The 15,457-nt window shown below is 41.2% G+C and overlaps 1 protein-coding gene across 2 annotated transcripts in view; it reads right to left on the bottom strand.

The window, feature by feature from the left end:
- Positions 1-3,725: 3,725 nt before the first annotated feature.
- Positions 3,726-15,457, bottom strand: part of abca3b (ATP-binding cassette, sub-family A (ABC1), member 3b) — a 30,634-nt gene continuing 18,902 nt past the window's right edge. For both annotated transcript variants that reach the window (XM_085155684.1, XM_085155685.1), the window contains exons 18-31: positions 14,118-14,316; positions 13,725-14,031; positions 13,367-13,640; positions 11,401-11,605; positions 11,063-11,282; positions 9,863-10,021; positions 9,568-9,740; positions 7,978-8,106; positions 7,667-7,861; positions 7,374-7,561; positions 7,107-7,277; positions 6,814-7,010; positions 6,220-6,293; positions 3,726-5,623 (exon numbers count right to left, since the gene is read on the bottom strand). In XM_085155684.1, the coding sequence (XP_085011810.1) occupies positions 5,492-5,623; positions 6,220-6,293; positions 6,814-7,010; positions 7,107-7,277; positions 7,374-7,561; positions 7,667-7,861; positions 7,978-8,106; positions 9,568-9,740; positions 9,863-10,021; positions 11,063-11,282; positions 11,401-11,605; positions 13,367-13,640; positions 13,725-14,031; positions 14,118-14,316 (2,623 nt within the window). In that variant the 3' untranslated portion in view covers positions 3,726-5,491. The remainder of the gene's footprint in view (positions 5,624-6,219; positions 6,294-6,813; positions 7,011-7,106; positions 7,278-7,373; positions 7,562-7,666; positions 7,862-7,977; positions 8,107-9,567; positions 9,741-9,862; positions 10,022-11,062; positions 11,283-11,400; positions 11,606-13,366; positions 13,641-13,724; positions 14,032-14,117; positions 14,317-15,457) is intronic.

Here is a 15,457-nt window from a genome sequence, read left to right on the forward strand (position 1 = left end):
TATTTTAAATTTGATGCGATGCTTTATGGGTAACCAATGCAAATCAGTAAGAACTGGGGTGATAGAGGCATGCTTTCTAGTGCCAGTCAGAAGGCGAGCCGCAGCATTCTGGACAAGCTGAAGTCTATGAAGGAGAGCGGAGTGAAGACCAAATTAGAGGGAGTTGCAGTCACAAAAGCATGAATGAGCTTTTCAAGATCTTTGTGAGGGACATAGTGCTTAGCCTTAGCAATAAGGCGCAGCTGGTAAAAGCTAGATTTGATTACTGAAGACACTTGTTTATTAAATTTGAAAGAGCTGTCCAGCAGAACCCCTAGGTCACTAACTGAGTCAGAGAAAGAAGTAGCAAAGGAACCAAAGGTATCAGCTAATCGGCCCCGGGGGGATTTTAACACAGTTATCTGATTTAAAAAAATATATCGCTTGCTGTGTGATACAGCTCATCGTTCCTTTGGGATTAATAAAGTATGCTGATTCTGATTCTGATCTACTGTTCACCTCCAACTTGTTTTATTCCATACGTCATCCATCTGTGCTTGGTGCAGAGGCTGAGATAAACGAGGAGTTATCTCATAAAGAGGAACAAACAGTACTCCAAGAACAGACAAAGCCCAGCAGAAACCTTGAGGAGGAGCTCCATCTGCCCCCACCCGGGAAGAGCCTCAGAAAGGAGAGACATCTGAGGCAAGAAGAGGGGTCCCTATTTGCCTCCAACTCTCTCAACAACACCAATGACCAGGACCAGGGACCACGATCTTCCCCAGTCCCCCAAACCCCTGACAGGCCATCACCCTCCTCCCCCTCCCTTTCTCCCTCCTCCCCACACCTGAAATTCACTGAGGAGATGATGGAGCGGGTCAATGGTGGGCTCAGATCTACCCCCCGGCCCAATCCCTTTTTGTCCCCCATAAACCCCCCACCAGAGCAGCCAAAGGTTCGCCATTGAGCCCCGCCCTCAACAGAGCAATCAAAGTTACATTGCCCAGCCTCGCCCCCCTTAGTTCCTCCTTACCACCTTCATGCTCTGTCTCCGCAGTCTGATGTGTGATGTGTGGAGGGTCCGGGCTGCGAGGATTATGGCAGTGGTGACTTTTCCCAGGAGAAGCTGGGACCCTGTTTACTAGAAGGTTTTAAAATTTCTGTACTTTTAGGTGACAGAAGGAGACATGTGGCCTGGCCAAAACACAGAGAGCAGCATGTCTTCCCATTAACACCTGACCTGTCCAGAGGTTCAGTCAATGAGCTCGTCAATAGCTTCAATGCTAAAATGTTAAATGTAATGGATACAATCGCTCCCATTAAGGTGAAGGTTATCTCTGGAAGGAAAAAGTCTCCATGGAGAAACTCCACACTGGTGAAAAATGAAAAAAGAGAGTGTAGGAAAGCTGAGCGCAGATGGAGAAAAACAAACCTCCAGGTTCATTATGACATCTATAAAAAGAAACTTCACAATTATAATTTACAACTGAGGAGTGCAAGGAGGTCCTACTTCTCTGACATAATCACTAAAAACAGTCATAATGCTCAGGTCTTATTTTCTACAGTTGACAGGCTAACAAACCCTCCTGTGTCAGTGGCAGCTGAACTTCATTCAACCATGGCCTGCAATGACTTTGCCAAATTCTTCACAGAAAAAATCCAAAAGATTAGACAAGCAATTGGTACATCAACAGCAGATCCAGAATATGTACTGTGTCCACCGAAAAACTGTTTAAACACCATCAAACACTTTCACCCTATTAACAGCAAAGACCTGGAGGACATCTTAGGTCAACTGAACTCCTCCTCTTGCTGTTTAGATATCCTGCCAACAAGTTTTTTCAAAAAGGTCTCAAAGACTTTACAGTCAGACCTGTTACAGATTGTCAACTTTTCTTTAATATCAGGTGTGTTAAAGAACCACTAAAAACTGCTGTAATTAAACCTGTACTGAAAAATCTTGACAAGACACAAATGAACAACTACAGGCCGATCTCAAATCTCCCATTTTTAAGTAAGATCATTGAAAAAGCAGTTTCTCAACAGCTCAATTGCTTCTTAAAACAGAATAACTGCTATGATGCCTTCCAGTCAGGTTTTAGACAGAACCACAGCACTGAAACCGCTCTGACCAAAGTGTTTAATGACATATGTCTGAACACAGACAGTGGAAAAATGTCAGTCTTAGTTTTACTGGATCTCAGTGCAACATTTGATACAGTTGACCACAACATATTACTCAAACGACTGGAGAATTGGGCAGGTCTTTCAGGAACTGTACTAACCTGGTTCAAAACATACTTAGAAAACAGGAAATACTTTGTATCAATAGGTAACTTCACATCTGAGCAGACAAGTATCACATGTGGAGTTCCCCAAGGTTCCATCTTGGGACCCCTTCTGTTTAACATTTACATGCTCCCACTGGCACAGATTATAAAGAACAACAAAATAAACTATACTATCATAGCTATGCAGATGACACACAAATATATATCACAATGTCACCAGGAGACCGAGGCCCTGTACAAGCTCTTGGTAAATGCATTGAGGAAATTAATGACTGGTTGTGCCACAATTTTCTCCAGCTAAACAAAAAAAAACTGAGGTAATAGTCTTTGGTGCCAAAGAAAAACAATTACAGGTCACCAGAGAACTTCAATCTATACACCTAAAAACCACAAACCAGGCGAGAAATTTGGGTGTAGTGATGGATGCAGACCTAAACTTAGAAAAACACATTAAGACAATAACAAAATCAGCTTACTATCACCTCAAGAATATTTCAAGGATAAAAGATCTGATGTCTCAACAGGACCTGGAAAAACTAGTCCATGCATTCATCTTTAGTAGGCTTGATTACTGTAACAGCATCTACCTTCTATCTTACAGGTCTACCTAAAAAAATCAGTCAGACAACTACAGCTCATTCAGAACTCTGCTACTCGAGTCCTCACTAGACCAAAAAAGTGGACCACATCAGTCCAGCTCTGAGGTCTTTACACTGGCTGCCTGTCCGTCAGAGGATAGACTTTAAAGTTCTGATGCTGGTCTATAAAGCTCTGAATGGTTTAGGACCAAAATACATCAGTGACCTCCTGACCCAGTATGAACCTTCCAGATCCTTCAGGTCATCTGGATCCGGTCTTTTATCAGTCCCCAGAGTCACAACCAGACACGGAGAAGCTGCATTCAGCTTTTATGCTCCTTATATCTGGAACAAACTCCCAGAAAGCCTCAGATCAGCAGAAACACTCAGTTTATTTAAATCCAGGTTGAAGACTCACCTGTTCTCAGCTGCATTTGAATAAAACACCAAATCCACTACTTCATGAATACTCGATTATATTCCTACTGGTCTGTCCCTGCTCTCCTCCAGTGGTGTTGGGCATCGTAAAACACTCGAACACCTGGTGCTATCCACTCTATCTCACTCTAGCCTACCTCAATTCTCCTGCTTCTCTGTGCAGGTATGCCATGATGTCCAGCTTTAGGTTGGCTTAGATTTACATAAACTCATTTCTAACATACATATGTTTTGTGTGCATTTTGTTTTGGGGAGAGTTAGCTTTCTGGGGATGATGTGGTTGCCCATCCTTGTCTGTGACAGTGTGGTTAATCCAGGAAGAGGTCAACAACAAAATAAACTCAAAACCCTTTACCACTTACCTCTGGTGGCAAAACCATTCAGGACAAATGCTGAGCAAACTGAAATATAAAAACAGGATCCCACACTGGGCTTTGCATCCTTTTGCATAGAGCGTTATTTAATTTAAAAAGAGTAGCGATACATTTAGAGTTGACAAAGTCAGTCCCATGGCATGGTACAGTACAGTACACATTTACAATGATGTAAATTCCCTTTTTAAATTTGATACACCACATTTCAGCATTAAACATTCTTCAATATCAGCAGCACAAACCTTTTAAATGTTTATCATTTTTCTACTTGTCTAACAATGCTGTTATTTCAAGTCACACACATAATGAAAGAGGATTTGTGCAAATACACAGAAATTATAATGTAAAAACCTTTGAAAACCTCTAAGCAACACATCTGTGGGGGGTTTTAGGAATGTCAGTCTCTTGTTTAGCATAAAGAAAGCACTGCGGATAATATCAAGCTGTTAATACAACTGTCAGAGAGCTTTTTGTGTGTAAGACGGTATACATTCATTTCATTTCTCTGAAGTGTTTCTTTGAGGACAGGAATGTCAAATAAAGGACTCAGTGTGGTTATCCCAGATTGTAACAGTAGGATGCTGAGTAAGAATTCATTTTTGGAGACATTAAAAGTCTTCAGTCTGTTTTGCAGACTCTGGGATGAATCCAGGAAGTGTGCTCCCATTTTATCTGTCGCTGTCTTTACACATGCACAGGTGCAGCATGTGAAATGCACAGCTGATGGAAAAAAACAATAAAGGCATCAAAACACCTTAAAGGTCATTGCAGTCTCAGTGTTCTAGGCCAATTTCAATTGAAAGACTTTGAGTTTCACCAGAACAATGGCACAAGTAAAATCTCCAGCGTCACTTTGTGGGTTTCTTTTTTATAAACAGCTTCGACGTAAGCAGTGAAGCTGATATCCACATAGTAACACACTGTTCCTGTACTTTTGTTGGGCAGATAAAACTGAATAGTTACCTCACAAGAGCAGAAAATTGAGATGTACTAAATGCTCTAAGAAGAGACTAAATGTACCCTGTGGATTAATCCTCAGTCTGGACGGCCTTCTATTGTTCACTGCTCTCCCAGTTTCGTGCATTTTGCAAGTCCTATTTTAGGCATGCATCCATTAATGATTCCAAAACAGTCTTTAAATGAGTAAATGGTTTTAGTACCATGAACACATCGCATTATGTACATCTGGCAACAACATTAAGAGGCTCTTAAGGAAAAAAACAAAAACAGTCCTTCTTCATAAGGGCGACATAAAGAAACAGGAACCCTCACTTGTTAGATAAGGCTCAAAGGTGTGCGACAGTTACACAATCAAATCAACTGGAGTGGTCCGTTCTCTTGCAATGATTGACAGTCACCGAAATAAAGCACACATTTTTGAACACACACAAGAAGTAATAAAAATCATAAATAACAAAATGACAGTCTGTACACTCAATTAAAACACACACAAATAATCCCTGTCACACACATTTCATAGTAGTGGTAGTATCTACTGAGTGATGCAGTTTTCTTTCTTTGACCTCACTAAAAAGAGTCAGTGTAATCGTGTCGTAATCAGAATCAGTTCTTCTACTTTTAAACAACAGCAAATGGCATGAGTGACCAAAGAAAGACACATCCGGGTGATACAATAAAAGAAATGCTGAAGTTGGTGTTTGCCACTGACCCGCAGAGTGTGTGTTCGTGTTCAAGGTTAAAAACGGCGCTGGAGACGAACTGTGTTCTCCTCTCCACGCCTGGCGATGTAACCGAGGCAAGTCCCTGCGTAAGGGCAGCGTGCACGTAGTGTAGGAAATGGGCAATGGGATGGACAGATTCTTCACTCCACCTAGTTCCTCTCGCTCTGTGTGCAGTGCTGAAACTGGGCAAAGCTAAGGAACACCTGCTCCAGTGATATCTGACTCACGCAGTAGTCTTCAATGTGGTATTTCTCTTTGGCTGCCTCCAAAGTGCCAAACACCTAGATGGGAGTTGAGAAAGAGAGGACATGGAAAAGTGAAGATCACATTTAATACCTTTAATTTGCACACAGTTAAGCAGACAAAAAAAAGAAATCTACTTTTTCATGCACATCCAAATACCAGTTAGCTTTTATATAAAAAAAAAAAAATTTTCAGTATTTTCCAAGGCATTTTGTGCATGTATCACAGAAAGTTTGTATGTTAAAGTTATGATATGAATGCAGACGTGGAAAATGTCAAGTTGAAAACTTGATCAAGTTACAAGAGGACTTGAAAAAACGGACTTAAACAATGTAGTTACTATTTTGTCCAACAGAGGGAGATATAACACAGCACAAGTGCAGGGACTTATTTTCTTATTTGTGGGCGATCTACTTCAAAGTTCCTCACAGATGACTAAAAACAATAATTAAATTTAAAAAAAAAAAAAAAAAAAGGACAAAAATAAATATAATTTCCATCATTTGTGCATTCATCTTTTTTTCCACTTATCCAGGGATAGGTCAGGGGTAAACGTAAGAAAATAGAACATGATACGATCAATTAAAGTATAGACAAACAGATGCTGGGTAAAAGAACAAAAAAGTAACTGTACCTGTGCCCAGGTTAGTGTTTTGTCAGTCAAATGGTAATGCACCATTCCCTGGTGTTCATCCTTGAGCTGACTTCCTGTTGTGGAAGAAAACTGACAGTTAGATTTGCTTTGCTATTCTTTTACTTTGAAAATAATAGCTTAATCTGATGAGCTTATCGTCCCACTTCAGTGTTTCAGTAAACTGTAAATGTGCCGCTTGTGTGTTGTTTACCCTTTTGGAATATTTAGGTTTGACCGCATTGGTCAAATACAGACTCATTAAAAGGATTTAAAAGGCTTCACCACAAAGAAAAGGAACTTCATTGTATAGTTTATTAACAGTAAGGTCTTTGGATATTATGGCTTCTGTCTTTTGAGAAAGAGTAGCATACATTTTTGTTATTGGATATAGTCATAACACCACCAAGTGGCAGCAAACAGCTACAACAGGTAGAATTTCCTCAACATGCAATGCCATGCTTGAAGCTTAAGATATATGAACTTGGTATTTTCAATCCCCGAGAACTTACTTCTAGTAACTCACATTTTTTATGAGAAGTATTTATCGTTAGATTTAGAAATATTGAAACAACTCTTCCATCACGAGGCTCTGACCTGGGAAGGTGCTTTCAATGAAGTCTTTAAACAGCAGCAGGTCGCTGTCCTCCAGTTCAGCTTCTACATGGACTTTAGCCAGCAGCGTGTAGCCACTGCCAAACTTGCTCTTTAGATGTTGGGGACTCCCGAGGCACTTGAACTGACCGTTGACCATCACTGCCAGCCTGGTGCACAGGGCCTCACACTCCTCCATACTGATGAACGAACATATCGGTGGGAAAGTTAGGTAGGTGTAAGTTTAACGAGATGGAGCAAATCAGCTGCTATCTACCATATTCTTTAGCATGTACCTATGAGAAGTGATGATTATAGCCTTGCCAGACTCCCGTGTGCGTGTAACAGCGTCCCACAGCAGCCTCCTGGCAACGGGGTCCATCCCAGTCGAAGGTTCATCGAGGAAGATGACAGGAGGCCCACCAATCAGAGCCATTCCTGCGCTCAGCTTCCGCTTATTACCGCCGCTGCATATGTGCATTACACCACATTATTAGAAACACTTTTTCAAGCATTCTTCAGGATAACATGTGTATCCTCCCTCCAACCAAAGAGCTACCTACCTGTAGCTGCGGACCAGTTTATCAGCATGAGGCTCCAACAGCAGCGAGCGCAGGACATTCTCCACGCAGCCAGACACGTACTTCTCTGGGATTCCTCTGAGCCGGGCGTACATACTCAGAGTTTCTCTTCCTGTCATGTGGTCCAATACTGCATCAAACTGAGGACAGTACCCTATGCGCTGCTGCACCTGTAATACAGAGATAAATCTTCTTTTTAAATATTTGTGTGTGTTGAAAGCAGTGTAGTTCGCCAGTCTAGACTTTGTGGATTCTCCCATCTCCCTCCCTCTTACCTTCTTAATGTCTCTCCGGATGCTGTATCCATCAATGAAGGCATCTCCAGACGTAACGCTCTCATCGCCTGTCAACATCTTGAAAGTCGTGGTCTTTCCTGCTCCATTGAAGCCCAGCAGGCCAAAACACTCCCCTTTTCCTACAGCAAGAGACAGCCTGTCCACAGCCAGGAGACTCTCCCCGCTGCTGTACACCTGTGAAGAAGAGATAACAGTTTTACATGTATTTCAAAATTGGGACACTCAGTCCAAGTATTTAAAAAATAAGTCAAGACCTTTGCAAATAAGCAAAATACAGCTAAGCCACTTACTTTGCTGAGCTCCTGCAGAATGAGGGGGCTACCAACCATAGACTCTACTATCGGCTGGCACTCCAGAACCCGCTTCCTCTCATCGGCCACATCTCTGTCCTCTGGGAGCAGTGCTGTTGCCATAGGTACCTAAAAAACACACCAAAACATGATATGATATCCACCTGATATTAAAAGGGATCATTAATTGCATTTCTATGCACACAGTTTCTATGTGAAATAGCTTTCTATGTGCCATTTTGGATAAGACAAGTCCGTTTTAGGTCAGTTACACTGCAGAAACATGTTTCAACTGATTCCCTTAAAAAGAGCATATAGGGTCTTAGGATTTGGTAAGTAGCTATTTTAAGAAACATTGTGCAGCTGTCTTTGCAGTGTGCATTGCTGACATGAGTGGGTCTGTGGGAAACACAACAAAACAATCATTTTAGAGCTGGACCTTCAGAATAACATGCCCATTAATAAAATACTGGTATTATAAGAGAAATGGACAATGGACACCTCGCCATGGTTTAATCTGACCTTTAGCTGAGTGACCTAAAAACAATCTGAAACTGAGCATTTAAAGCAGTCTGAAGCTATAGATGACCAGTATGAGCAAAAACCCATAGTGTCCATAATTAATATACGCATTTATCATTGTAGCAGCGTAAATATGGCAGTTTGAGCACAGTCAGTGCTTTCTTACAACAAGCTTCATTGCTTTGTCTATGCCTAAGCCCTTCCAATATCTGGCCCAAGGATTCTTTTACAGGTAGGTTGGAGGAGCCATGTATCAAACTACCAAACTTCTAATTAGTAAAGGTCACGCTCTCTCTTCTGAGCCTCAGCCGCACCCAATACTAATAATATTATCTCTATGAACCACCACAATAGCCATGCATAGTGTCACAGTGCACCCTTGAGAAATTCCGCATGCGCACCACTACACAAATTCAAACGTAAGCATTAAATATTAAAAATAGAATGTTTTCTGCGATCATTAGTCATAACCCTGACCTTTCAAAAGCCTTTTGTGTCCGACCAGCTGCCTGACACCAGAGTTTACAGCCTTCCATTGCAAAGAAAAATCAGTTAATCTTCAACACGAGAAAAGAGAAAATGACCGAGATTGTGACTGTTTCACAAATGAAATAAATCCTTTTTCTTACAATCACCTAATCACTTTTACTTCTAGTTTTAGCTCTGAGGTGTTTTCTTAAATTAGCAGCACAAATGATAATTTCATATGCAATTTTTCAATGTCAAATAATCACTAAAGTCCAACTGTTCAGCTTTGCATGGGTTTTACAGCTCCAAATATTATGTCCTTGTGAGGATGAATGCAGAGGTGGTAATCCATTTTAGAACTACCAAGTGCCTCAAGGGTATCTATTCTGGTGAAGCAGATTAATATACTAATCAATATTTAATTCCTCCAAGACTCAAAACTGTTCCCTTGGAAAAAATAAAAAACACAAAAAAATAACAATTCAAACTGACCGCATTTCAAATGCAACATAATATAGACCACACTAGTAGCAGAAATATTTGCAAATTAACCATGAAGAAATGTTTTATTCTTTTTAAGCATCCTCTTAATTCATCTACCTTTTTGCTCCTCCTGAACAGTGAGGTGAAAAGTCTCCAGAGAGTGTGGATGCACTGCAGCTCGATGACAAACAGCAGAATGATGAAGACCACACCCTGCACGGAGAAGGCCACGAGAAATCGTCCCACCCCGGGCTCTGACATCGAGAAGTAGTTTCGCTGGTATGTGATGTCTACAAACAGAGAATCACCAGGTTACCTCTGCACTTCACAGGTAAACTTCTGTACTCGCGGCACAAATAAAATAACTTTTAAGAATAAAAATCGAGCGATTAATCTTTTAGGCAGTACTTACTATATTGCTTGCAGATTACTTCAGTCACAAAACTGGAGGTGCAAAACGAGATATATTCATAGTTCTGGTAGAACTGGCTGAAGGACATTCCCAGGCAGTAGTTTGGGAAGATCAGGAACACCTTATCCAGCAAGTGTGACATGTGCTGCAACTCCAACTCTAGACAGGAAATATTATAATAAAAATATATTTAACGGGATGGATTTATTTTTTAAGCATTCTTCATCTTTCCCCACGAGGACCTAAACGAGTGTGTAGAGATCCAGGGTTCTCATCACAAGTACGTTTCACAAACAGACTCCTTTTCACAAAGTTAATCCAGTTTACCAGTAGGAGGTAATAAAACATGATTCTTCACTGACTTCCCACACATACATATACTGTCTATTGTATTCAGTGAAGGACAGAGCCAAGCCAGAAGCACTGCTGCTGGGAGATGAGCCCTAATGCCAAAAAGAAGGACTAAGTGATTTTTTAAAATACATGAAGTTGGCACATTACATACTGCTGATCTGAGTTTATTTAAAATATTGAGTTTGTTAATGGAAAAAAATATTGAGCCGTAAAAGCTCTGGTCACTTTAATAGGTACACCTTGCTAGCAGCCAACACTGTGGTCATAAATTGATGGACATGGTCAGCAACAGTCCTCAGGCAGGCTGTGGTGTTTAAATGATGCTCAGTTGATGCTAAGTGGAGCAATAAAATATCCTCCACTTCATTACATCACCAGCAGCCTGAACCGTTGATACAAGGCTGGGGGGATCCGCCCTTTCATGTTTACTCTGAATTTTAAACCCAACACACTGAAGGTTATAGCAGAAAATGGGACTCATCAGGTTTTTCTAATCTGCTATTGTCTAATTTTGGTGAGCCCGTGTGAACTGTACCCTGACTTTCCTCTTCATAACTGTGGCACCAGATGTGGTCCTCTGCTGATGTAGCAGTCTGTCTGTCACCAACATCAATGCCACATTCAGTCACTTAAATCACCTTTCGTCCCTGTTATGATACTTGTTTTTAACTTTAGCAGGTCGCCTTGAATATGTGTCTAAATATCTAAATGAACTGAGTTGCTGCCATGTGATTGGCTAATTTAAAATTTGCTCATTTGTAAACAAGTGTACCTAAAAAACAACTAGCTGTATGAAAAAGAGGGGTTGTCGTATTTTGACTGGTGACCATCCATAACCGCTCTCACCTGGGATCGTCAAGATGGTGACAGCCAGAAAGGTAGCAGTGCCTGAGATCATGTTGAAGATGGTGAGGCGTGTGTATGCAGTAGCAGCAGTGGAGAAGAGGAAGCTGAGCAGGTACATAAGAGGCACCACAGCCCAGCCGTACAGCAGAAGTAACAACAACACATCTATAAGGTGGTTGTCCTCTAGAAAAGCACTGATTCCAAAAGCCTGGAACACCACCTGAAAGAAATATATATATATATGCATACAACAGATTCACAAAACCCTATATTGAAACCAATCAATCTGCCTTATCATCCTGTCTGAGTATTGCAGTAGTAACAGATGTCATACTGACCAGCATGAGGAGACAAGGCAGCAGGAAGTTGACCAGGTCCCAAAGCAGGGCTGAAAACCAGAAGTTTGCCAGGTAGACGCCGCTGACCTGTTGCACATGCTTGGACTTGATGGAGGACTCTGTTACAAGCAGCAGGGCAAAAGTGCTGGACAGGGAGGCCATCCCATACATCAGGTTGATAGCAATGGCAAACCCTGTCTTACTCCTACATAAAATGGAATGAAAGAGTGCGACGATTACACCACAAGATGGAAAAGAGGTGGGAAAAGGTTGCAGACAGGGCGTCTTTCTATGTCCCAAGTCTTACTGCTATAACATAACTTGAATACAATTTAAATGCCTGATTTATATTTCAGAAACCAGAAATCTTAACCCTGTTAAGACTGGTGTGGTGGTGTGTTGGTCTCTACCAACACTTTAGGGATGATACCCAGCAGCAAAATGTTCCACTGTCTGTGTCTGCCTCATTTGCTGTAGGTGGACAAGCAGTACAGAGATCATTTTTTTCTAAGTCCACAGTGAAAGAAACACCCAAGGTTTTCAGCTACACATGGGTTTCACCCTTCAGTCACCCTAATAGAAAGGAAGCAAATCTGCTTCATGTAACAATGATGTGTCACTTTGGCTCACCCTCATCACTGCAGGGTTATTTTCCAAACAGTAAAGGGTATTAATGAGCTCGACTAGAGAAAAAACACAGCAACACTTTGAATGTTTGAGCCTCGTGACAGTGAAATTAAAAATATTGTAGGGCAACCATCCTGCAACATCAAACACAAGAAAACTGTTTGAAGCTGGAGAAGAGAGATGTTAGTTACTTCATACTGGGAAGTGCTGTGAATTGGTTTCAGCTGTTTACTCACTCACACCTTCTTTGGGTGAAAGGAAAGAGCTTCATTTGAACAGAAGTACACATGTATATGCATCACATACAAAAATGACTAAATTGAGAAAATCTAACTTCTATTGTCTAATTTCTGTGATTTTTAAGTTGCTTGGAACTGTGCTCTTAAACTAACTTCTATTAATTAGTCTGAATGTTTGAAGTTTTGAGACTGAGCAAATACTAGGGCTGGAGGGGGGAACTGATCAGGCATAGAAGTGAAAATTTTTAATTAAAAAAATCAAATTAAAATAATATGAACAACAAGGTTCATCTCATGCACCAACATCCAGAGCAGAGGAAACATTAAATTGGCTCAACTGAAAAACCAGCCAACACTACGTCCTAATTCAGAGCTAGCTAATGGCTCAGTCCCACAAGTCAAAATAGGAAAACAACCTCCTTGCATCTCCAAAAAAAAGAAGAAAAATGTTGGCTGCGTGGTGATTATATAGGGTTTTTTGTTTTTCACATTTTGTGATCGATTGCAGATTGTGGCGACTAAATGGTTGCCTTTAGCTGTTCACTCGTGATTGTACAGGTCGCCTGTGGCAGGAGGCAAAATTATTGCAGTCTGACTTGGACTGACTGCGTTCACTCTCAGGGAGATTGTCGAAGTGTTGCAAATAATCGTTCTAAATCTGCAAACAGATTGCCAGCGTGTTGCCATCTTTGTCAATAAGCGCAACTCGAGGGGACTCGACTCATTAGACTAGCTGAAGCACGACTGTAATAGTTAAATGGGAATTCCTGTCTATGTACACAGCAACAGATATGTGATTTTCAACAATTTATGACAGTTAATTGCTGTATTAATAGAAACAGAGTGCATGTAATGACCAAATCAAACACTGATGGAAGACTGACTTCAGATATGGTCAAAAAGAACTTTTTTATCTTAATCTGCAGTTGAAAAAATTGTGAAAAATCGCAATATGTGTTATTGTGTTGCTTCGGGTTAACAAAATATTAGAAATCACAATAATATTGAATCCTAAAGGAAGTATTGTGATAATATCGCATCATGGGATATCTGCTGATTCCCACTGCTAGCAAATACTACCCCATCCTTTCTCTACTCACTCTGAGAGCTGGTTCTGAGCACTCTCAGACAGGTTGCGTGGCATGGGATAATTGCCTGCCTGGATGGAAGCATTTGGCCCTGCTAGAAGTTTGAACAGGGCATTGTCCACCATCATGAGTGCAGTGGCAGGTGTGTGGTAGGCCTCGTTGTTAAAGTAGGCTGTAGCTTCTGCGAAGTGGTTGCTGCTACCTCGAAAAACAGCGCCCACCACGCAGTGCTCATTAAAGCTGCCTCCTTCTTCGTCTGCCTGAGTTAGGATGTAATCGTTGAAGTCTACAGGGAGAACGAAGGCTTACGATCAGTAAATACCAAAAGTGAGCAACAACACCAAGCATTTGTCCTACTCGTTACGCTTACCAGTAGCATTGGTAAGTTCGCCAAGCTGGGCAGAGAGCTGGGAACCGTATACGCTTGCCCAGGCAGAAGCCAGGGGTCCTGCCCCAGACTGCAGAGAAACGGGAACCCTGGTGGGACCATAGCGACTGAGTCCCAGACTCAGTTTCGGAGCGTCATTATGACTGGGAAGGGTGCGTGCCACAAATAAAGCCACAACAGTGAAGACGAGAGGGACCAGGAACTGAGCCACCATCACCTTCCAGTTTCTCCAGCTGTACAGCGCCCTCTTTAGGAACATGGCATAGAACTGCTGCAGGTGTAGTCTGACCTGTTACAGGAGAAAATGGGAGCTTCAATCAACAGAGCAAATTTGCTAAAAAGACGCTGAGCATCGCTTTTATTCCTCTGTCTTACCCCGGTGTTCAGCTTAATGTTGGAGCAGTCTTCTGAGATGAGTGTGCCGCTGTCTGTGAAGTCAGTGACATCAGTCAAGCCGCTGATGCTGCTGGCATCATCCATGGTCCAGTCATGAGAGCGTCTCTCATGTTGGTACTGCAGGGCTGGCAGCTGGATCGCCTGGATATCCAAACTAGAGTCCACCAGCTTTCCAACTCTGGAAACACAAATAAATCTCATTTTATCCACTGAAAAAAACATTGGTTTTATAGCTGACACAAAAAATAAAAGTAATATTTAGATAGTTTAACATTAAATAGTCAACTGTTTATGATAGAAACATGTGTGAGGAGAGAAGAATCTATTCAATCTGTAACATTTTAATTCATTTCAGCACAGTGTGGTGAAGACAGCAGGGAAAAATATTTCTGGGCTTATTTATAATTCAATAATCAATGAGAGGCTCACAGAGTGCCTTTGTGAGCGTACAGTCTAGTTTTATATTCTTAATACCCACTTATCTGTGAAATGTACTTTCACAAGTAAGAAAAAAAAATAAGAAACACAGAAGTTACATTTTAAAGCTTTTCAACTCAACATCATTATACCTCCTAAACACCCAGCACAACAAATTAGCAACAAAATGTCATATTTAGATCTCAGGAAAACACTATTAAAAGGTGATTTATTTGTTGTGAATAATTATAGTTTGATAAAAATTAATTGGCAGCATTGTGTAATGGAGTTATTACACTCGGCTGTAAAATATGAATGAAAGAAAGAAGCTAAACGACCAAACGCTCCAACAGCAGCTTTTCTTTGGTGCAACGTGTCAATGGCCAGAACACGCTGCTGGATTCTCAGTATGAATCATAAATAATGAGGCCTGAACAGCAGCAAACACAAATGTTAAACTCGTGCCAGCTGAAGTAGCACAGCGTAAGCCTTCCGCAGCGGATGCGGTCTTGTGATCGTTGCCACAGATATGCATATTAAATCCAAGGGGAAGAAAGAAATAACTGAATAAGGCGGCTGGGACTGCAGTGTATCACGAAAAGAGTTGGGTTTGCAAGCAAATTTTTTAATATTTTATTTCTATCAAAGGTGGCGTCTAAAGTTCCACAAATTCCAAAAACAATTTTCAGTAAAGCGCAAAAGATTCAGGCACTGAACACCCTATACTTACGACTAGAAGCAACTATAACCTTTTGTATCACGTCCATACTGTTTTATATCCTAGAAGACATTTAGTCTTACACTACTGCTTGTGATTGTAACACTATTCTATGTTACGTAATAAAAGGAGGAAAGGTCTCCACACCGTTTGGCTCCAAGTGATACCTGACTGATGACGACAC

This window comes from Neolamprologus multifasciatus, chromosome 4, assembly GCF_963576455.1.
Source record: "Neolamprologus multifasciatus chromosome 4, fNeoMul1.2, whole genome shotgun sequence".
NCBI classification, from domain to species: domain Eukaryota; kingdom Metazoa; phylum Chordata; class Actinopteri; order Cichliformes; family Cichlidae; genus Neolamprologus; species Neolamprologus multifasciatus.